This window comes from Panthera pardus, unplaced genomic scaffold, assembly GCF_024362965.1.
Source record: "Panthera pardus isolate Hobbes unplaced genomic scaffold, ASM2436296v1 HiC_scaffold_26, whole genome shotgun sequence".
Classification (NCBI taxonomy): Eukaryota; Metazoa; Chordata; class Mammalia; order Carnivora; family Felidae; genus Panthera; species Panthera pardus.
This window is the reverse complement of record NW_026526832.1, coordinates 19,116,502-19,138,298: the sequence shown is the minus strand read 5'-3', so window position 1 is coordinate 19,138,298 and position 21,797 is coordinate 19,116,502. Positions and strand designations below refer to the sequence as shown.

Here is a 21,797-nt window from a genome sequence, read left to right as displayed (position 1 = left end):
CTCGCGTCACAGAAGCCTCTCTAAGCACGCAGCGTCACTACGGTAGAGTGGGCGGAGCCAGGAGAAAGATGGCGGAGCCCGTAGGTGAAGCTGAGTCGCAGGCTTCTGGGGGTCTTCGGCCCCCAGTGTGTCTGTTGGTGTTGGGAATGGCGGGATCTGGGAAAACCACCTTTGTACAGGTGACGTACAGGGCGCGGGCGTAATAGGTGCGCGCGAGAGGTTGACAGTGGCAGGCGAAAGGCCAGGGAGAACGGGAGGAAGGTCTCAGGGAGTTGGAGGGGACCCGCGTGCGGCTTTCGAGAACTTGCCAGCAACTCCGGTTCCTTCTTAGGCTAGCCTTTTCGACTCTAGTCTGGTTTAATTAGGGCTAGGGCTCTCATCTGCACACCCTCAGTTCGTGCTTGGTACAGCTTACCGCGTTCTGGAATTGTCTTACCGACAAAGTTGTCAGCTTCTCGAAGACAGTCTTACGAGTAACTGGCAATTAATTAATACAGTGCTAACACACGGACTTTTGGTGTAGATTGTTAAAGAATTATTTCTTGCACAGCTGTCATGTTTCAGCCACCGCGGACACAGCGAAATTGAGTTTACTAGGTTCCCGCTTTTTGGAGCTAATGTTTTAGTGGGAGTGCTAGAAAAAAACCACACAAATCAAGTAGATAAGTGATCGAGAGTAGGGGGAGGCTGTTAGGTGGGTGATAAAAGGTAGCGTTTCATCTGAGTTGAATGTTGGAGGTGGATATTGGGGGCGAATATCTCAAGTACTGAGAAGGGTAAGTGCAGAAGTCTTCAGGTATGATCCATAAAGGAATGGAAGTTCTCTCTTGGTCCCTATCATTCCCTCTTTGTCTCACTACAACCCTCTCCCCATCACCTCTGCAGAGGCTTACGGGACATCTGCATAGCCAAGGGTCTCCACCTTATGTGATTAATCTGGACCCAGCTGTACATGAAGTACCCTTTCCTGCCAATATTGGTGAGTAAACTGTACCAGAACTGGGTGAAGTCCCTCAGAAAATGGAACACTTCCAGCTTGCCAGACTTCAATGCTTTCGTTTTTCATTTTTCAAAACTGCCAATTTTCATTTTCTGTGAATTTGCTAGACTCTCTAAACAAGTCTTCTCCCTTATGCACATTCTTTTATTTGTTCCCTAACTAAATTTGCTTCCTTCACATTATCTCTCCCCTCTTTCTGACCCTAGGGTGTCAGGCTATTGTTACTTGGGATAGCGAAATGACAGAAAGTCAGTCCTCTCACTTCCAGGTCACTTCAGCAGGCTCTGGTACATAAACCTGTTTTATTTAGTTTCTTTTATCAAAAGTTGAGAGTTTAAGGGTTCTTGTGTGGTAGTTCATGTACTGATCTATAGGAACCTTGCTTCCACTCCCAACGTTACAAATGTGCGTATATATATACGTGTGTATACGTGTGTATATACACACGTATATATATATATGTGCATATATGCATTGCTTTGGAGAGGGGTTTCCAGTTATCAGGCTTTCAGAGGAATCTGTGGCTATGAAAAAAATTAAGAGTGGATATGATTCAGTGTCCTAATTCTTGATGGGATCTGTGGGTCTCCTGATTTCTAGGCTGTCACTGTGCTAATTTTCTCCCTCTGTGTCTCTTAATCTTGTTAAGCTGCTCGTACCCTAGTTAAACTAATAAAGGAAAACCTTGTATTAAGCAGAGATCATTTTGGGAAGGGTTTGGGAAAAAATTGACATCTTCTCACTTAAAGGATGGACTTCGGTTGATAGATGAATGGATCAACAAGATACAGTGTATGTGTATGTATATATACATGCACCGTGGAAAATGACTCAACCATAAAATAGAATGAAATCTTACCATTCGTGACAACATGGATGGATCTAGAGGGTGTTATGTTAAGGGAGATAAATCAAGACAGAAAGACAAATACATTATGATTTCACTTATATGTAGAATCTAAAAAACAAAACAAAGGAACAAACCAAACAAAGCAGCAACAGACTCAGATACAGGAAACAAACTGTTGGTTACCAGAGACAGGAGGATTTAGGAGGTGGGTGAAGTAGGTGAAGGGGATTAAGAGGTACAAATGTCCAGTTACACAATAAATTACAGGGATATAAGGTACAGCCTAATATAATAACTTTGGTGACAGATGGTAACTGCACTTACTGTGGAGATCATTTTGAAATATGTAAAAATATCTAATCATTATGATATAAACCTGAAACTAAGATACTCTATGTCAATTATACTTAAATTTAGAAAAAGATGGAATTCTAATAGTTGGTGGGTCTACAGGCTGATAGTTAGATTTAGTTAGATATTACTGGATGCGTTAATTTTCCCTTTGAAAAATCATGTCTGCATTACCCTGTTACTAGTAGGCAATAAGAAAACTTTTTCTTGATTTAGCTTTCTTTCTTGCTTGCTTTCTTGCTTTCTTTCTACTTTTAATTCCAGTATGGTTCAAATATAATGTTATATTAGTTTCAGGTGTACAATATAGTAACTCAACAATTTCATATTTTTTTAGCTCTCTTTTTCTATGCATATGGTCACTGATAAGGTATTTAAGTTGCACAGAACTTTTCTTCTTATTTCAGACCATGTCTACCTTAACTTCCAAGATCCTAGTCTTACGTTTGTCATGGGTGCCTTGCCAGTTATCCTTTGTAAGGAAGGAAAGCAGTGTGGAGCCGGGGGTTAGTAGAAGAGAACGCAGGCAAGAGCAGCCTGAAAAGCTGCTTTCAGCATCTTGCTGGTAGAGAAGGTACTTGCAGGGTGCCTTCTCCCTTTTTGTTCTCGTCACGATTTTGCTTTTTTCCCTATCACAGTTCATTGACCTTAGCTTGAAAATTTAGAAAACAGATTTGAAAACTAACTGAGATACCAAGAGAGAAACTTATTTCTTCTCCTCAGAGGAAGCAGAGGTGACTTGAGAGGCCTATTGGCTGAGGCTATGATAGGTGGAGGGTCTCAAACTTACTGTTTCTTATGTGTTAAATTCCAGTGAATTCTTTCCCCCCTCCTCCCCCCCCCAGATATTCGTGACACCGTCAAGTATAAAGAAGTCATGAAACAGTATCCTTTTCTGCATCTGCCTCCTGTGCTGACTCATCACTGGATAGTTATTGTCCATATTTTGTGGCTTTGAGAGAGTGTTTTTGTATCTTTGTAAAACAATACTAGCAAAAGCATTTAATTAATTGCTTTAAAGTAATTTTTTAAAGGATTTTTTTTTAAGTTTATTTATTTATTTTGAGAGAGAGTGCCCATACGCACATGCAAGCAGGGGAAGGGTGAGAGAGAGGGAGAAACAGAGAATTCCTAGCAAGCTCGGAGCTCAACGTAGGGCTTGAACCCATGAATTGTGAGATAATGACCTGAGTTGAAATCAAGAGTCAGACACTTAACTGAGCCACCCAGACTCCCGTTTCAAAGTAATTGAACTAAGAGGGTGGAAAGATGAATGTGAGGAAAGGTATTGTAGGTGATTAGAAATACTATTTCAGCTTGTGATTTCAGTTTTCTTACCATTTTCCTAGAATTATAGGCTGTGGTAAGGAGAGAGCACAGAGTGAGAGAGGCTAGCTGGTGCTGTGCCTGGGTTCCACAAAGTAGTATTGCCTTGGAAGCCACTACCTCCTCTGACTGGGAAACTCAGAAATGAGTAGGTTTAGTAGTAGGATCAACTCATAGTACATTGCTGTGTGAAATGTGTACTTTGAGTGTAGGCAGGTCTAGGTGGGTTAACTAATTATAATCGGGTTGCTTGATCAGTAAGGATCAGAGCAAGCAGTGTGATATAGATGGTCTTACTGGCTAATGCCATTAGGCTCTCACTGCCTGATGCATCTATTACATTTTGGTCACTTTATTTATGTATTTATGTATTTATTTATTTATTTATTTAAAATGTTTATTTATTTTTGAGAGAAAGAGAGCGTGCAGGGAAGGGGCCGAGAGAGAAGAAGACAGAGGGTGTGAAGCAGGCTCTGTGCTGACTGCGGAGAGCCCGATGTGGAGCTTGAACCCATGAACCATGAGATCATGACCCAAGCCGAAGTCGGATGCTTAACTGACTGAGCCACCCAGGCACCTTTATTTATTTATTTTTAATGTTTGTCTATTTTTGAGGGAGAGAGAATACAAGCAGGGGAGGGGCAGAGAGGGAGACAGAGGATTTGAAGCAGGTTCTGCACTGACAGCAGAGAGCCCGATGCAGGGCTTGGACTCAAGAACTGTGAGATTATGACCTGAGCCAAAGTTGGACGCTTAACTGACTGAGCCATCCAGGTGCCCCACATTTTGGTCACTTTAATTACTTCATTTTGCCTAGCCATCCCTAAAATGACGAACGGATGAGGAAGATGTTGATAATGAATATTTCCTTGTGATGTTAGGGTTGTGTGGTATGTACTAGTCAAGGATTAGCTGCCAGTGTCCATTCATGGAACACTTAGTTATAATGCTGTTTGTGTGAATGATACCCTAAGTATGAACTTCATCATCTAAATTGATCTGTAAGTAATTTAAATCCTCAACTTAGTGTCCAGGTATGGACTTGGGCCCAATGGTGGTATAGTGACTTCACTCAATCTCTTTGCTACCAGATTTGATCAGGTATGTCTGTTTCTACTTTTATGACATGGCTGTGTAAAAACCCGTGACTTCTAAATGCTGTAGCTTGCTCACACTGGGAAAGAAGAGCAATAAGCCTGCGTATGCATATAGAAAAGAAGTAAGTGTTTTGGTAGACAGAGAAGTGGGTAATGACAATGATCAGTGATGTGAGATGCTTCATAGCCAGTAAAACAAAAATCCAAGAGACGTAGGTTCTTTTCTTGATCATGTCTTGGACGTTACCTTGAGGATGGAGTGGAGGGTTGGGGAGTGGGATGGGCTAGTGGGCGTGGAATGGAAAGATAATGGGGCTTTTTACATGTGACATAATTGTCATTGGCTAGCTTTTTCTCTATTTCTATAAAAGTGTTTTGTAGTTACTAATTAAAAAAAAATTTTTTTTAACGTGTATTTGTTATTGAGCGACAGAGCATGAGCGTGGGAGGGGCAGAGAGAGGAGGAGACACAGAATCCGACGCAGGCTCCAGGCTCTGAGCTGTCAGCACAGAGCCTGACGTAGGGCTTGAACTCACGAACCACAAGATCATGACATGAACCAAAGTCGGACGCTTAACTGACTGAGCTACCCAGGTGCCTCATGTAGTTACTAATTTTTTACCCTAATGTCACTCCATGAGACAGGCTATTTATATTTACCAAAGCACCAAGAGATATGACCTGACAGTGATAGATCATCTTCAGCTTCTCAGGACCTTGCTTGCTGCTGATGTGGCTGTGTTTCTTCAGTTCATTGAGTTCATTAGTTGGTGTCCTAATCGAGAACACAGAGATTGAATAGTTGATAGTGCCTAAAAGGCAGGCCTCCCTGCAGAGGGGTTTGTGATTATCTGTTGTAATTGGCATCTTTCTCTTTTAGGTCATGAAATTTATTGAGAAGGCCCAGAACATGTCTAAGTAAGTGATTTCAGTTTAACACCTATTTATTACTCTCTAATTGACACATCTCTAGAATTTCAGGGTACCATCAGGCTCTGAAAGAGTGTAGGTTGGGATAAAACCATTAGAAGTGAAGAAAAAAAGTGGGCTAAAAATCATTAAGATGCTATATAGTGTAGAGCTAAATTTAATAGTATCTTGCCACCGATCACTGTCATATAAGCCCACCACTTCCTAGGAGGCATTGAGACTTTGTCCAAATTCAGTCGTCTACCTGCCTTCTCTTGGGAGACCACACTTGCTGGCATGAAAGTCTCTGAAACACCTTTCTAACCCTTGTTTAAATGAATATAATTTATGTGATTCAGAGAGAATAATTATTTCTTTAAATTTAAATAGTATCAAAATATAAAATAAAATAACACTGTTATTATCTACATTTAACGGTCATTAGATCATGATAGGTTCACTTTTAAAAAAAAAAGATGATTCATTATTTTTGTTAAAAAAAAGACTATCTACTCATTGTAGAGAATTCAAACCACACATAATATTTAAAAGATGAAATATCGGGGCGCCTGGGTGGCTCAGTCGGTTGGGCGTCCGACTTCGGCTCAGGTCAGGATCTCGCGGTCTGTGAGTTCGAGCCCTGCGTCAGGCTCTGTGCTGACAGCTCAGAGCCTGGAGCCTGCTCTGGATTCTGTGTCTCCCTCTCTCTCTGCCCCTCCCCTGCTCATGCTCTGTCTCTCTCTGTCTCAAAAATGAATAAACGTTAAAAAAAATTTTTAAAGATGAAACTATCACCCTGATTCCCACTAGAAGTAACTATCATTATTATTAACTATTACATATTATTTTTTAGTATTTATAGTGTATGATACATGTAAAACATTATTACATAATATTATATATGTTGTCATTGCTATCAGTGACTATCATTCCACATGTTTCCATGCGTATATACGTAGAAGGATGGATGGATAAGGTGTTTTTACAGAAATGGGATCGTACTAGAGGTAAAAAATAACGGCTTTATTGAGATACAAATACACAAAGTGCACTCTAATTTTAAAGTATACAGTGGGTTTTCAGTGTATTTGTAATGTTATGCATTGATCACCACTATCTAATTCCAGACCTTTTTCTTCATCCTCAAAAGAAATTCCATACTCATTAGCAGTTCCTGTTGTTCCCCCTTCCCACCCCCAGCTCCTGGTGGCTGCACCATTGTACGTTCTCACCAGCACTGTGTGAGGGTTCCTTGTCCACATCCTTGCCAATACTTGTTGCTGTCCTTGTTTTTGTTATAGCCATGTCAGTGGGCGTGAAGTGGCATGTGATTGTGGTATCACATTTGGTTTGTATTTCCTCAATGATTAGTGATGTTGAACATCATTTTATATACATTTTAGCCATTGGTGTATATTTGGAGAAATGTCTATTGAAAATTCTTTGCTCATTTTTAAAAATAGCTTTATTTAGATATGTAATTCATATACCATGTAAAGTGTTCATTTCAGTGGCTTTTACAGAATTATGCAACCATAACTACAGTCAATTTTAGAATATTTCTATCACCTCAAGAAGAAACACTGTATTCTTTAGCTGTCACTTCCCTATCCCTCTATTTCTCCTTCCCCTCCACCTTTACCCCACGGCTATCCCAAGAAACCAGATGGTTTCCCAGGATATTTCCCTTCCGGTTTTGCTTATCTTTCATTTTTTTAAAAGGTTTATTTATTTAGTTTGAGAGAGAGCATGCGCATGAGAGAGAGAGCGGTGGAGTAGCAGAGGGAGAGGGAGAATCCCAAGCAGGCTCCGAGCTGTCAGTGTGGAGCCTGACACGGGGCTCAAAATCATGAGCCTGTGAAATCATGACCTGAGCCGAAATCAGGAGTCAGATGCTTATCCAACTGAGCCACCCAGGCGCCCCTGCTTCTCTCTTCTTTTAATGCAGTGTGTTTCTAAAACTGTCACAGTTTCCTCTGTGATCATTTGCAGCAATTTGAGGACCGCTGCTCCTGCTGCCTGGTAGCATGAATACTGGACATTGAGCAAAGCCTGGGGGAATGTAGTATGCATTTTAAGGGCAATGGGAGGAAGTTACACTTGATAGTGTGAAGAGGTTATTCCAATCTTGGATGATCAGATGTTCAGTGTTTTGTGTGATGGAATCTTGTTCAGCATTGCACAAGTTTAATACTTCTTTAATGGTCTTTTTTTTTTTTTTTAAACTTATTTATTTACTTCAAATGTTTATTAAGAGAGAGAGAGAGAGCGAGCAGGGGTAGGTGTAGAGAGAGTGGGAGAGACTCCCAAGCAGACCCTGCACTGTCAGAGCAGGCCCTGACACAGGGCTTGATCTCATCAACGGTGAGATTATGACCTCAGCCAAAATCCAGAGTTGGATGCCTAACTGACTGAGCCACCCAGGTGCCCCTCTTTAATGGTCTTTCTTGGCACAGATATGTCTTGATTGACACACCTGGACAGATTGAGGTGTTCACGTGGTCAGCTTCTGGGACAATCATCACTGAGGCCCTGGTGAGTATTCTAGGACTTGTTACTTAGAGTAACTAGAGAACTAGACTGGTTAAGCATCTCTTTATTGCCTGGGACCTTATGTGGGAGGGAGTTATGGAAGCTCTGTACACCCTGCTTCAAATGACTTTCCCTTGCTAAGGAAGGTTGGGGGGAGTTTGGGGATAGGTTATGAGCCCTTTGACTAAGGCTGTGGTTATTTTGTGGCTTTAGGCATCTTCATTTCCAACAGTTGTCATTTATGTCATGGACACATCAAGAAGTACCAACCCAGTAACCTTCATGTCCAATATGCTCTATGCCTGCAGGTAATTGATTATTGGTGGGCATGGTATTACAGCAAGGTATGAAGCCTTCTTTCTCTCTCTTTTTTTTTTTTTTTTTTTTGTATTTGAGTCCTGAGTGCTTACCAACCTGGATTTGTGCTCATCCAAATTTGCCCCTCAGTTTAGTGGTTATGAGTTGGGGAGGGGTTAGAAGGGAAAAGAGGCACATGTGTTGGCATTCTCTATGGGCAACTTATCTTCCTCCCTTGCTTGTTACAGAAATAGGTGGAGTTTCTGGTAGTTCCTCCCAGTTGAATGAAAGAAGTCTAAATAGAATAGAGTTCCTTGGTGTAAGTGCTCCTTTTCTGTGTTATGACAGGTAGAGTTAAATTATAATATGAGGGATCATGAACAAAGAGATTCATCTATAATTCCAAAAAGCACAAGTTTGCTCCAGGAATGGTGTCATTAGAGGCAGAAGGACATGCCTCACTCGGGTATGTGAATGCATTAGACATAGGAGCAAGGCCAACCATTATTAAATCTGAGAGAGTTTGATTTTGGGGGTATACAGAAGCCACTGCCAGTATTCATGCCTCCTAATGTGACTAGGGATGTCCCTTCTAGTTAGACACAAGAAATCCTAATCGAAATAGAAATCGGATGACAGTACTTTTTGTTTGCATATTTATTGCTTAAAAGACAATTATTTGGTAAAAACAAACAACCAGGCAAAAAACATACACAAAAACCAAAATCAGTATTAAAGCATTATTGCTCCAAGAAAGTGTGTGTGGTGTTTGCTTGATGGTGGTGATGGTTTTTCCTCTTGGGAGAGGAGAATGTGAGTGCTGTGCAAGAGTGGATACCTGTATGTAGAGTCTGAATCCATCCCCCTTCTCTTTATTCCATTCCAACAGAGTGACACAAGGCAAGCAAGAACTTAAGTGCTTTTACTAATGTCTTGATGTTTGATTTTCAGCATCTTGTACAAAACCAAGCTGCCTTTCATTGTGGTTATGAATAAAGTAAGTGGATCCTTCCTTTTGTGATTCAGTATTTCTTTTTCATCAGAACCTTGTGTTAATGGAAGGTTTGGGTAGGTGAGAAGGATTTTCACATGCTGGAGAACAGATTCAGACTTAGCGGAAACAAAGTCATGAGCACTTCTAGGAAGAAGATTCAGTCAGATTATATGAATATATGAATATGTATCACTGACTCTTATCAAAGTAGTTTTAAGCCAGATAGAGTAGCCCCTCAAGCATAGTGTATGTTATCCCTTAGAATTGTGACTGTGCACGTGGGGGTGGAAGTAGCAATTAAAACAGATACTAAACTTCCCTGTTGTAGGGTTGATGACTAGTATTCAAAAGACCGTATCACTTCAGAGCTTAGAATGTGCTGGCATCCACTGTGGCCATGGTCACTTGGCTGTGGATGGTGGAGGGTCTGCGTCCATCAAGAGAACACCTATCTTCATTTAATTATTTACAACAGTCTTGGCTCTTTGTGATTTGTTGTAGTGGAGAAGGAAATGGGGGAAACAGAAAGGAACTATATGAATAATTGTTCTTTGTTATTATCACTCAATTAAAATTTTTTTAGCATTGTTTGATGTCTGAACTCATCTCTGGTTGCTGATAGTTGACTTCTTTCTGGTACAGACTGACATCATCGATCACAGCTTTGCAGTGGAATGGATGCAAGATTTTGAGGCTTTCCAAGATGCCCTGAATCAAGAGACTACATACGTCAGTAACCTCACTCGTTCAATGAGCCTGGTGTTAGATGAGTTCTACAGCTCACTTAGGGTAAACTTTCTCTTCTGCTTATACTGATAGTCCCTTCAGACAACCTCTTAACCCATAGGGCTGGCTTTGAACATATCTTAGAAAAGTTCATTACCTTCATAAAAAAGCATTTAAAGCATTACTTATTGAAAACTGGTGGTTTGAAAGATAAATAAGCCTGGCTGGTTCAATTGGTAGAGCATATGATTCTTAATTTTGGGATCATGAGTTTCAGCCCCATGTTGATTATAGAGATTACTTTTAAAAAAAGAGGAAAAAAGATAAGTAAGGTAAAGACCCTGCCTTCAGAGTTTATGGTCTAGTTTGAAGAGAAGGCTACACACATAACTGAAACATGATATATTGTGGTAAGGACGTTACAAAAGATTAGAGGTTGGGCCTGATGCTGGTGAGGGACACATCACTCTTGAGAGGGATTTTGGAGGATATAACATTAGAGGTGGGCTTTGAAGGAAGGTTAAGACTTATATAAGCAAAAGAGGGTAGGTGTGGCAAGCAGTATGGTAATTGTCCAAGCAAAGACATAATTAACATCAGATAATTAACATGAGATACTAATTTTTGTAGAGAACAGACAGTGGTTGAAATTGACAGGGAATAGTGGAGAAGACTTCCTACTGTTCCTGCTAATTCTCTTTCTTTTCCAGTCCTCTCTTTTTCATAGACTTACTTCCATGGTTTTTGAGTATGCATGCTGTTTTGCTTTGTTTTAGCTTTACTCTTTGTAAGAGATATCTTGAAGTATCTAAACTTTTGTGAAGATTTTATGACGTTCGAACAAAGTAATGTATACCATTTAAAAATGTACACTTGTGGGGTGCCTGGGTGGCTCCGTTGGTTGAGTGCTGACTTCAGCTCAGATCATGATCTCGCAGTCTGTGAGTTTGAGCTCTGCGTCAGGCTCTGTGCTGACAGGTCAGAGCCTGGAGCCTGCTTCGGATCCTGTGTCTCCCTCTCTCTCTCTGCCCCTCCCCCACTTGTGATATCTGTCTGTCTGTCTGTCTCTGTCTCTCAAAAATAAAATAAACATAAAAAATGTTTTTTTTAAATATACACTTATTTCCTCAGTGGCATTAATGATGCTTTTGGCAGGTGGTGGGTGTGTCTGCTGTTCTGGGTACAGGCTTAGATGAACTCTTCACGCAAGTCACCAGTGCTGCAGAAGAGTATGAAAGGTGAGGATAAAGGAAAATCCTGTAGATGACATTCTTAGCAACACACAATCTGATACAACAGCAGTTTTACCGGGCAAAGCATTTTGGTTTTCATAGTGTAAGTATTCTATTTACCACATGTTACGTGTACTGGATCTGTATATGTACACTTAGGGATAACAAGTCCCATTAACTTTTTTAAAAATAGGAGTATAAGACCTTTGCTATATTGAAAGATGAAGAGCAAGAATCATAAGACCTTTTTGTAAAAAGCCAGATAGTAAATATTTTAGGCTTTGTGGGCCATACAATCTTTGTTGCAACTGCTCAGCTGTCACTGTAGGGCAAAGGTGTCCACAGACAGTTTGTAAACAAATGGGTATGGTTGTGTTCCAATAAAGCTTTATTTACAAAAATACGCAGTGGGCTTGATTTGGCCTATTTGCCACATTGGCTGACCCTGGATTAAGAACATAGACTTTGGAGGGGCACCTGGATGGCTCAGTAGAGCATGTGACTCTTGATCTCAGGATCATGAGTTCAAGCCCCCCTCTGGGCGTAGAGCTTACTTAAAAAAAAAATTACGAACATAGACTTTGGAGTCATAGAGGCATGGGTTGGATTTCTGTTTCCCGCACTTAATAAATGAGTAGCCTTAGCAAGTTTTCATCATTTGTAGATCAGGGATAATAGCACTTACTGTTAAGGTTGTTGTGAGGATTATTTGTGAAAATACATCTGAAGCACCTAGCACACTTGCTGACACGTAGCAAGCATACTTCATGATAAATGGTTGTTACTACTATTGTGGGTAAATACTGGAATTCTGTCTACCTAAAGGAAAGTGTCATCAGAGCACCTTTCCTTGGGCTCCTGGCATGATCATTGGCTGCTTACTAGTATGTTCCTCTTGGCTTCATACTTAGCAAGATTCTAACAACCACATGGTGGTTCTTATATACATTGTTTTGATTTTGATTCATCAGACAAGGGGTCTTTTTGTGTGTTATCAGAGCCTCAGGATGAAGTCTTTTCTATATCCTGTTGTTGCCCAGATTAGCCACATAATTATATATTGGGCTACCTGAGCCCAATAGGCCTTCCTTCTTTTATTCATTTCAAATGTTTACCCAAATGAGGCATGAGCTTGGGGCACAAGGCTGGCTCAGTCTGTAGGCATCTGACTCTTGATCTTGGGCTTGTGAGTTTAAGCCCCATGTCAGATGTAGCGATTACTGAAAAAAAAAAAAAAAAAGAAAAAAAAAACTAAAAAAAAAAAAAAGATGAGCTCCTGAGTCATGGGTGCCAGAGTTCATCTTTCCAGCCCTGCAGTCAGTCTTTTGTATCTTTGCTGGTTACAGGGTGGAGACAAGCACCTTGACTTTAATTCCAAAGGGTTAGAATCTCAGTGACTGAGACTTGTTACATCTAATGTTCAGTGAGGTCAGATCTTCTGTTATTGTCAGAGACCTAGGAAGATAGAGGGCAGATAGGACAGATTAATAAGCAAAAGAATTAAGAAAGTGTTTTCTCTTTCCAGGGAATATCGTCCTGAATATGAACGTCTGAAGAAATCACTGGTAAGAGAGGAGGGTTAGTGTATATTTTGGGCCACTAAAAAAAATAACTTCAAACCATGTACTAATAATTCTGCCATAAATGCTTTTGTTTTGGCTATCAGGGTATGTTTTAGGTATTTGTTATTTTAAATTAGTAAATGTGTATGTGTGCTGTCTGGATGCAGAAGTGCCCCTTAATTATTTTCCTTCTCTTTATTTGAATTTTTAAAAATCTGGTTTTTCTGTTACATTTGCTAAGCACTTCTTATGCCCTACTTCACTTCTCCAAGGCTCATTTAAAGGCTGGTTATAGAATTTTAAGACAAAAGAGGTGGTTCACAGTGTTGATTCCAAATAATTACTTGGCCTGCCCCCTTTGGCTGCACAGCGCCCCTTATCACTGCTGTGTCTTCTTGAGGGTTCTTTTGATGTGTTTTTGTGTCCTATTTCTGAAACCTCTAAATCAGTCTGCAGAGCCCTTCAGTCTGAATTTGTGCTAATCTGGGCCCATGGTATTCAGTGTTTCTGTTCCCGTATCAGCCATCTCTTACCTGCCTCAATGTCTAAATAGCCTTTAGTATTTGTATACTTAATTGTCTCCTGTTAGAAGTCTGGCATCTAACTCGGGGGCTCCTTTTTTAATATGAGGATATTTTTCTCTGTATGTACAGGCCAGTGCACAGAGCCAGCAACAGAAAGAACAACTGGAACGCCTTCGGCAAGATATGGGCTCCGTAGCCTTGGACACAGGGACTGCCTCTGGTAATGGGGGGTCTCTTGGTGTTAGGAACTAAAAGCAGAATATGCTTATTTCCACTGAGCAGGAAGATACTCACATTTAAGAGAGATAAAGAGAAAAGGATGAAGATAATGTGGTGTTTTAGATAGATCAATTGATCTGTCACATTTACTTTGTGTGTATATATATATAAAATGGTTTGGAAAGATAAACTCCTGAAAGTTGTATATATAACTATACGACTTTGAATTCTTCCTCTTAAGGTAGTTTTTGCTTTACTTTGGCAAGATACTTGATATCTTCTCTATTTTCTTAAATACTTTTCACCCTCTACCCCCCTCTTTTTTTTTTTTTTCTTTTCTGTTTATTTTGGCCTGATTTCAGATTAACAGAAAAATTGTGTGGTTAGCATAGGAATTACTATATGCCATTCAACCAGATTCCAAAAATGTTTATGTTCTACCACATTTACTTTATTCTTTCTTTCTCAATAGGTATGCAGTTATATTTCATATAAGCATATAAGTGTATTTGTAAACAGTGCTTATACATTACATATATATTCCCTTTTTTTGGACTCATTTAAGAATAAGTTACAGATTTACTCTTGAATATTGTTCTTGAATACTTTAACATATATTTCCTAGCAATGATATTATTTTATAGAACTCCATTATAGTTAACTAAAGATTAGGAAATTAACACTGATAGTGTTGTCTAACGTGTAGTCCTCATTTAGAGGTAGCTGTTTGCCCTGTGTAGCAGGAGAAAATCCTGGATCTGCATTGCATTTAGTTGTCCAGTCTCTTGTTCTCCTTTAATTTGGAATAGTTCTGTAGCCATTTTTTGTATTTCGTGGCAGTGACAATTCTGAAATGTATGGGACAGATGTTTTATAGAATGATGCTCAGTTTGGGTTTGTCTGATGTTCCGTCAGTATTCAATTCAGGTGGCAGAACTTTACACAAGTGAAGTTGAGTTTTTTCCACGCAGAACATCTGGAGGCACACAGTGTAGATTTGTCCCATTACTGGTGATGTTAATTTTGATTACTTGCTTAAGTTGGTGTCTGCCAGGTTTTTTTCATTATAAAGTTATTTTTCCCTTTATGATAAGTATTTTGTTGGGTGATGCTTTGAGACCATATGAATATCCTTTTAATTTTCACATGTTTACTCACTAGTTTTAATACCCATTAATGTAATAGGGGTAATATCCATTTTTCTGTGATGCAAGTTGGAAATATTTTCTTCCTAGTTGTCATGATTTTTTTAAATGTTTATTTATTTTTGACAGAGAGAGAGCCGAGTGCGAGGGAGATGGGCAGGGGCACAGAGAGAGAGGGACAGAGGATCTAAAGTAGGCTCTGGCTGAGAGCAGTGAGCCCGATGTGGTGTTTGAACTCACGAACAGTGAGATCATGGCCTGAGCTGAAGTCAGATGCTCAACTGACTGAGCCACCCAGGTGCTCCTTATCAGTTGTTTTTGTTTTTTTTTTTTTTAATTTTTTTAAATGTTTATTTATTTCTGAGACAGAGAGAGACAGAGCATGAGCGGGGAAGGGGCAGAGAGAGGAGATACAAAATCCGAAGCAGACTCCAGGCTCTAAGCTGTCAGCACAGAGCCCAACACGGGGCTCAAACTCACAAACCGCAAGATCATGACCTGAGCCGAAGTGGGTCGCTCAACAGACTGAGCCACCCAGGTGCCCGGTTATCAGTTGTTTTTTGACTTTGTTCATGGTGTTATTTTGCCAGGCGAAAGTTTTTATTTTGTTTTGATATAGTCAAATTTACTTGCTTTCTCTTTTACTGCATCTGGATTTTGTGTCGTAATTGTGAATCCCTTACCCATACTGTGTTAAAGAGGAATTTACTTACGTTTTATTGTAGTTCTTGTGTGGTTTCACTGTCTATGTTTACAAAAATTTTTTTAATGTTTATTTTTGAGAGAGAGAGAGAGCGAGTGAGCAGGGAAAGGGCAGAGAGAGATGGAGACACAGAATCCAGAGCAGGCTCCAGGCTCTGAGCTGTCAACACAGAGCCCAACGCAGGGCTTGAACTCCCGAGTTGTGAGATCATGACCTGAGCCGAAGTCGGACGCTTAATCGACTTACCCACCCAGGTGCCCCTCAGTGTCTACATTTAGATCCCTGATCCATTTAGTTTATTCCTGGATATAGTGTGAAGTATAGCTCTGTATTACCTTTTTCATAAACAATTGTACCACAGTTTCTTTTTAAAAAAAAATTTTTTTTTTTTTAACATTTATTTATTTTTGAGACAGAAAGCATGAACAGGGGAGGGTCAGAGAAAGAGGGAGACACAGAATCTGAAACAGGCTCCAGGCTCTGAGCTGTCAGCACAGAGCCCGACGCGGGGCGCGAACCCACGGACCGTGAGATCATGACCTGAGCCGAAGTCGGACGCTTTACCGACTGAGCCACCCAGGCGCCCCCACACTGTTTCTTAAAAAGACTACCTTTGCCTCAGCAATCTGAGATGCCACCTGTATCGTATACTAAAGTTCCATGTGTACTTGGGTATATTTCTGGACTTCTGTTTTATTCTTCTGGATTGTCTGTGTCTTTACCACACTGTTATAATTACGTAGAGCCTGTATAAAATGTTTTAATGTCTGACAGGGCTAGTCCCTTTTCATATTTTTCTTTTGTAGTGTTTCCCTGGCTCTTCCTGTCTGTTTGTTTTTATGTATGAACTTTAGCGTCAACTTATTTAGCTTGCTAAAACAGCTCTTTGGTGTTTTTATTGACATTGCATTATGTTCTTTAATATAGGGCAAACTGACAACTGTCACGTTGAGTCTTCCTGTCCAAGAGCAAGGAGTGTGTTTATATTTGTCAAATGTAACTTGATTTTTCAGGAGTGTTTTCCTCATGTGGTTTTTGCATAGTTCTTGTTAAAATTTTCTAAGAATTTTATCTTCTTTGTTAGTGTTGAAAATGGGATTTTCTGAACCATATCTTCTAACTGGTTATGTTTGTGTATATGAAGGCTTCTAATTTCCATATGTTAGTCTTTTTATGCTGCTACTTTATTGAATTTTTTATTTTTTGAATTAATGTTGTCATTGATTCTTAGGAGTTTCTAGGTTGGTGCTCATATTTAGAATATATGCACCCCCACCCAACCACACTTTCGAGTGGTATGGACTGGACTGGCCTTTAAAAGATTGAAGTTCTGTTGATGAAAGCTATTGCTGTATCTTTAGTAGAGAACAAAGCCACTTGGAGGAGGAAATGCTGGGTTTACCAGGAAACTGCCTAGGTTTACCATTTAAGTGAACTTGCCTGGCCATGCTTGTTGCACACCTTAGCAACGTAAATTTGTGTGCTGTGCTCCTTTGGAATCACTCATGAATATGTGAATCAACAAATGTGAATTAAATCTGCTGCCATATTCTGATAACCTGTTAAAGGTTGGGGACTTTCAAGAAGTTATTTGGGAAAATCCCAAGTATAGTTGGACACAGAATGAGGCATTGACTGTTAGCATGCCACGTTGTCATCCTTTTTCAGGGCCACAGGCCTGTTGAAATTTGTGTCCCTTGATGTTGCTGCTGATGGCCACCTTTATTCCCCAGCTGGTTTCTCTGAGACCAAGCTCCTGAAGAGAGTGGTCATGTCCTCCCATAGCTCTATGGTACTTAGCATGGTTTTAGGTTCTCATAGAGCCCAACTCTCTCAGGCTGAATCCCCTCACAGGAATTACTTGATTAGACGTTTTCCTGATGATTGGCACTTAGTCCTTATTCAGTTTCCCTGAGTAGGGAATTTGGCTCTAAAAATAGATTCGATTTTCCGTTTTCCTCCCTCCCTCCCTCTTTTTCTTGAATCATATCCTGGCTCCTTTACTGTGTCATTTCACCCTCTGATCTCTTCAGACCCTCTGAACTTAAATTTCCACCAGGAAACTTCCTTAGTGCTGTACACTTTTACCCTGACTCGCCAGCACGTGGCATCTGCTTAAATGTCTTTAGTCTTTGTAGGAAAAACTATAGCCTCTTCTAAGCTGAAGCTAGTAAAAAGGAATGATGTTACTACCAGGAATTTTCTTAAGCTTAAAAACAGCACCTTTTAGATTCATGAAACATTGTGTGAACTAAACTACTGTAGAAATGTTAAGTGGTATTAACAATACATTTAGAAGAGGTAAGATTCTGCATTTATATTTATTGTGACTACTTTCATCCTGTCAGTTTATAATCCTACTTACTCATGGATTGAAAATCACCTTTTTGAGGAGGCATAGGTTCATTACATGGTGCTCATAGGTGTTTTCTCTGTAGACAGCTTATCTCCTGCACTCGACCCTTCTGACTTGATCCTGACTCGGGGAACTTTGGATGAAGAGGATGAGGAAGCAGACAGTGATACTGATGATATTGACCACAGAGGTGAGAGATGGCCCATGAAAAGAGAACAGCTGCTTATCCTCACATTGTTTGTTCAGGAGCTTTTTGTTATTGAGAGATACCTTATGTATGCAGCCAGTGACAGGGGAGAGAAGAGATGGCACTGGATACAGCAGCAGGCAAGAGTTCAATATATTGAGCGTTCCTGGCCTTTCTACTGAGTAGTTAATATTGAACTCATTGCAGGCTTTTTTATTTATTAATCTCATGTCTTCTCATCTTTAGGTCGTAACTCTGAGGAATCCAGGATTTTTGTTTGGTTGCAATTATTGTTTTAAGAATACATGAGAGGAAGGGGCACCTGGGCGGCTCAGTCAGTTAAGGGTCTGACTCTTCATGATTTTGGCTCAGGTCATGATCTCACAGTTTGCGAGATCGAGCCCTACTTCAGGCTCTATCTTGACAGCACGGGGCCTGCTTGAGATTCTCTCTCTCCCTTTCTGCCCCTCCCCCACTCATGTGCATGTGTGTGCACTCACTCTCCCCTTTCTCTTAAAATAAATAAACTTAAAAAAATAAAAGACTACCAGGGGGGCGAAGGAGGGGGAAACAAAGAGTACATAAGGAGAGGCCTCAGCAGACTGAAACCAGTTAGAAGGGACTGTACCAGAGGATAGAATGGCCCTGGAAACCCAAAAGGGCTCTCCACCTGGCATAGATTTCTGTGAACAGAAATCGATTTCTTGAAACAACTCTTTGAGGTCAAATCAGTGACCAAGAGCAAACCTCTCTTTACCATCCAGTGTACCTCACTGACTCAGATTTATTGAGGTGTAATTTACAAACCATAAAGTCCAACCTTTTTACGTGTCTGGTTTGATGAGTTCTAACAAATATATGTGCACTTGTAACAGGCATCATAATCAAGATACAGAACACTTCCATCACCCCCAAAAGTTCCTTATGCTTGTTTGTTCCTTATTCCTTATTCAGTCCTCTTCCTGAACACTTAGTTTTTGGCAATCAGTAATCTGATTTCTGTTCCTATAATTTTGCTTTTTCCAGAGTGTTGTATAATTGGAATCATAGTATTTAATAGCTTGCTGCATTTGACTTTTTTCAGTCAGTGTAATGCTTTTGGGATCCATCCATGTATCAGAAATATGTTCTTTTATTGCTGAATAATGTTCTATTATGTGGCCATACCACAATTTGTTCATTCATTAGCTAATTGACTTTTGGGTTATTTCCAGATTTTAGTTATTAATAAAGCTGCTATATATATTTCTCTTGGTTAAAAATACCTAGGAATGGGACCTCATTCTAGTTACTTTATGAATGAGGTATTCTCATTTACAGATGAGAGAAATTGTGCATTTGGGCAACATGATAAATAGAGCATGCTTCTGGGAGGTATTTCCTTACTGGGATTAGTGAACACTTAGTTTGTTAGAAACAGAGTACTATTTCTGATGGACTGGTGACAGCAGCTCTAACCACCTATATAATGGAAAAGCTAAAAAGAATTGACCTTTTTTCCTTGCAGTTACGGAGGAAAGCCGTGAAGAGCCAGCATTCCAGAATTTTATGCAAGAATCAATGGCACAATACTGGAAGAGAAACAACAAATAGTTTCTAGAAGTTCAAACGTTTGGAACTCTGTGAAGGAACTATTCTTACCTCTGATTGGGGGCTACCATAAAGGACAATTTTGTTCAGAGTAGCAGAGTTTCTCTAATAGGGAAATTTGACTCAGATGAAGCCAGGGTTAGGAGACTCTTGGACCTGGCAGGTAGATGCCAATTCCCCTTGGCCTTTTCCTTGGATTTATGCAAGGAAGGATATGGACTGTCTTTGGATGCTGATACCCCTTCAAGCCTAAAGCTTCCAGTTTTATTGTTTGAACTTACGTACTTTTGCTGCTGATGGATGAAACAGAACTTAAAATTCACTTCAAATCTCTATTAGGCTGGATCTATACTTTACTCTCCCAGCATCTTGCCCTTGATCCTACACCATGAGTTCCCCTCCTTTTAGCAGAAAGGGAGAGAGAAAACATGAGCTTGCCCAGAGTGGCAGTGGAAGTCTCCTTGGCAATCAATCAATGTTGGGTATGAAATGTGTCTCACGTGGGGTAGCTAACATTTTAGGACACCAGTTTGTTGAAGAAATTGAGCAAAACAAAAGATTAATGAGTAAGAATCTTGCTTTTGATGGTGACTTGGATAAAGAGTTTTTAATTTTAATTTTGTAACCCTATCATAATTTCAAATAAGAAAATTATATAATTGCACATAGGTTCACTTTTGTTCAACACAGAGGTTTAAAGCCACCTGTCCAAACCTGTCTCAGTAAAGAGGGATGTTTACTAAAGCCTCCTGTGTATACATACCTAGTAACCAGGTACAGAGCCAGGCTGTTTGTATTGTACTTTATTTTTAAAATTTATATATTTTTAAAGTAGGTTTCATGCACAGCATGGAGCCCAGTGCGAGGCTTGAACTCCCAACCCAGAGATTAAGACCTGAACTGAGATCAAGAGTAGGACTCTTAACCAGCTGAGCCACCCAGGTGCCCCTGTATTGTACTTTAAACTTAAAGTATCCTTGGTGATTTCATCAAAGGCCATGGATTTGGGTCAGGTGCACATTCCATACATAGTAGCCATGGTAAGTTTTGCCCTGCTTGCACATTCTTCCTATTAATATAAAACATAGTGCATTTCCTTTAAGGAATTTTATCCCTGCCTAATCTGCATTCTGATTTAGTGGTTCTCAAGTGTGGCCAGTGGACCAGAAGCATCAGCATTACCTGGGAAATTGTTAGAAATACAACACTCAAGACCTCAATCAGAAACTGTGGGGGTGGGACCCAGAAATCTGTTTTAATAAGTCCTCCAGGGGATTCCCATGCATTTAAGTTTGAGAACCACTGCTCTAACTCAAATAGCCTATGACAGTTCTAGGCCAGGAAAATCTCAGGTATCCACAAAATGACCTGCTTTATTAAGAGTACCCTAACCTTGACCATCTGGTGCTTATTCTCCAATTTAAACGTTCTAAAAGTAAAAATATTTTATTTTGCCATTAAGTATCAATTTCAGTATTCTATACCTATAGAGTATAGACCTATATAGGTCTATAATTTGAACATAGCAGAACTGCCATCTTCCAGTAATTTTCAAAATGACCAACACAAAGGGAAAGAGGAGTGGTACCTGCCATATGTTCTCTAGGCCTTTTAGAAAGCATGGAGTTGTTCTTTGGCCACATAACATGCAAATCTATAAGAAAGGTGATATTGTGGACCTCAAGGGAATAGGCACTATTCAAAAAGGAACGCCCCACAAATTTTAGCATGGCAAAACTGGAAAAGTCTACAGTGTTGCCCAGTATGCTGCTGCCATTGTTGTAAACAAGGGCAAGGTTCTTGCGAAAGGGGATTGTACATATTAATTCTTCAGAGAGCTTCCTGAAACGTGCGAAGGAAAATGATCAGGAAAAGAAGGAAGCCAAAGAAAAAGGTATTTGGATTCAGCTGAAGTGCCAGCCTGCCCCACCCAGAGAAGTACACTTTGAACCAATGGAAAGAAGCATGAGCTGCTGGAGCCCATTCCCTATGAATTCGTGGCATGATGAATGTAAAAAATAAAATGTTAAAAAAAATTTTTGAACCTGTTCAAGAGGAAAACATTTACAAAGCAAACTGAATATATTTGGTTTTTCTGCTTCGTGCCTTTGAGTACTTCTTTAAAAAATAACTTGACTGAAAGCTCCATAAGGACAGGGACACAGTCTTACTCATCTCTGTATCTCTTGCACAGGA

At 40.0% G+C, this 21,797-nt stretch overlaps 1 protein-coding gene across 3 annotated transcripts; it reads left to right on the top strand.

The window, feature by feature from the left end:
* Positions 1-36: 36 nt before the first annotated feature.
* On the top strand, positions 37-20,218 carry GPN1 (GPN-loop GTPase 1). Of its 3 annotated transcripts, none has more exons than XM_019448915.2 (14): positions 37-179; positions 886-979; positions 3,047-3,086; positions 4,562-4,628; positions 5,506-5,543; positions 7,991-8,069; positions 8,280-8,374; positions 9,315-9,360; positions 10,000-10,146; positions 11,239-11,321; positions 12,841-12,880; positions 13,531-13,621; positions 17,907-18,014; positions 19,519-20,218. In XM_019448915.2, exons 1-14 carry the CDS (start codon positions 69-71, stop codon positions 19,602-19,604), a joined length of 1,125 nt encoding a protein of 374 aa, XP_019304460.2. In that variant the 5' UTR covers positions 37-68; the 3' UTR covers positions 19,605-20,218. The 3 variants fall into 3 exon arrangements, with proteins under 3 accessions (XP_019304460.2, XP_019304466.2, XP_019304474.2); XM_019448921.2 differs by having other exon boundaries at positions 54-80; XM_019448929.2 differs by lacking the exons at positions 3,047-3,086; positions 4,562-4,628 and having other exon boundaries at positions 64-179.
* The last annotated feature ends 1,579 nt before the right edge of the window (positions 20,219-21,797 follow it).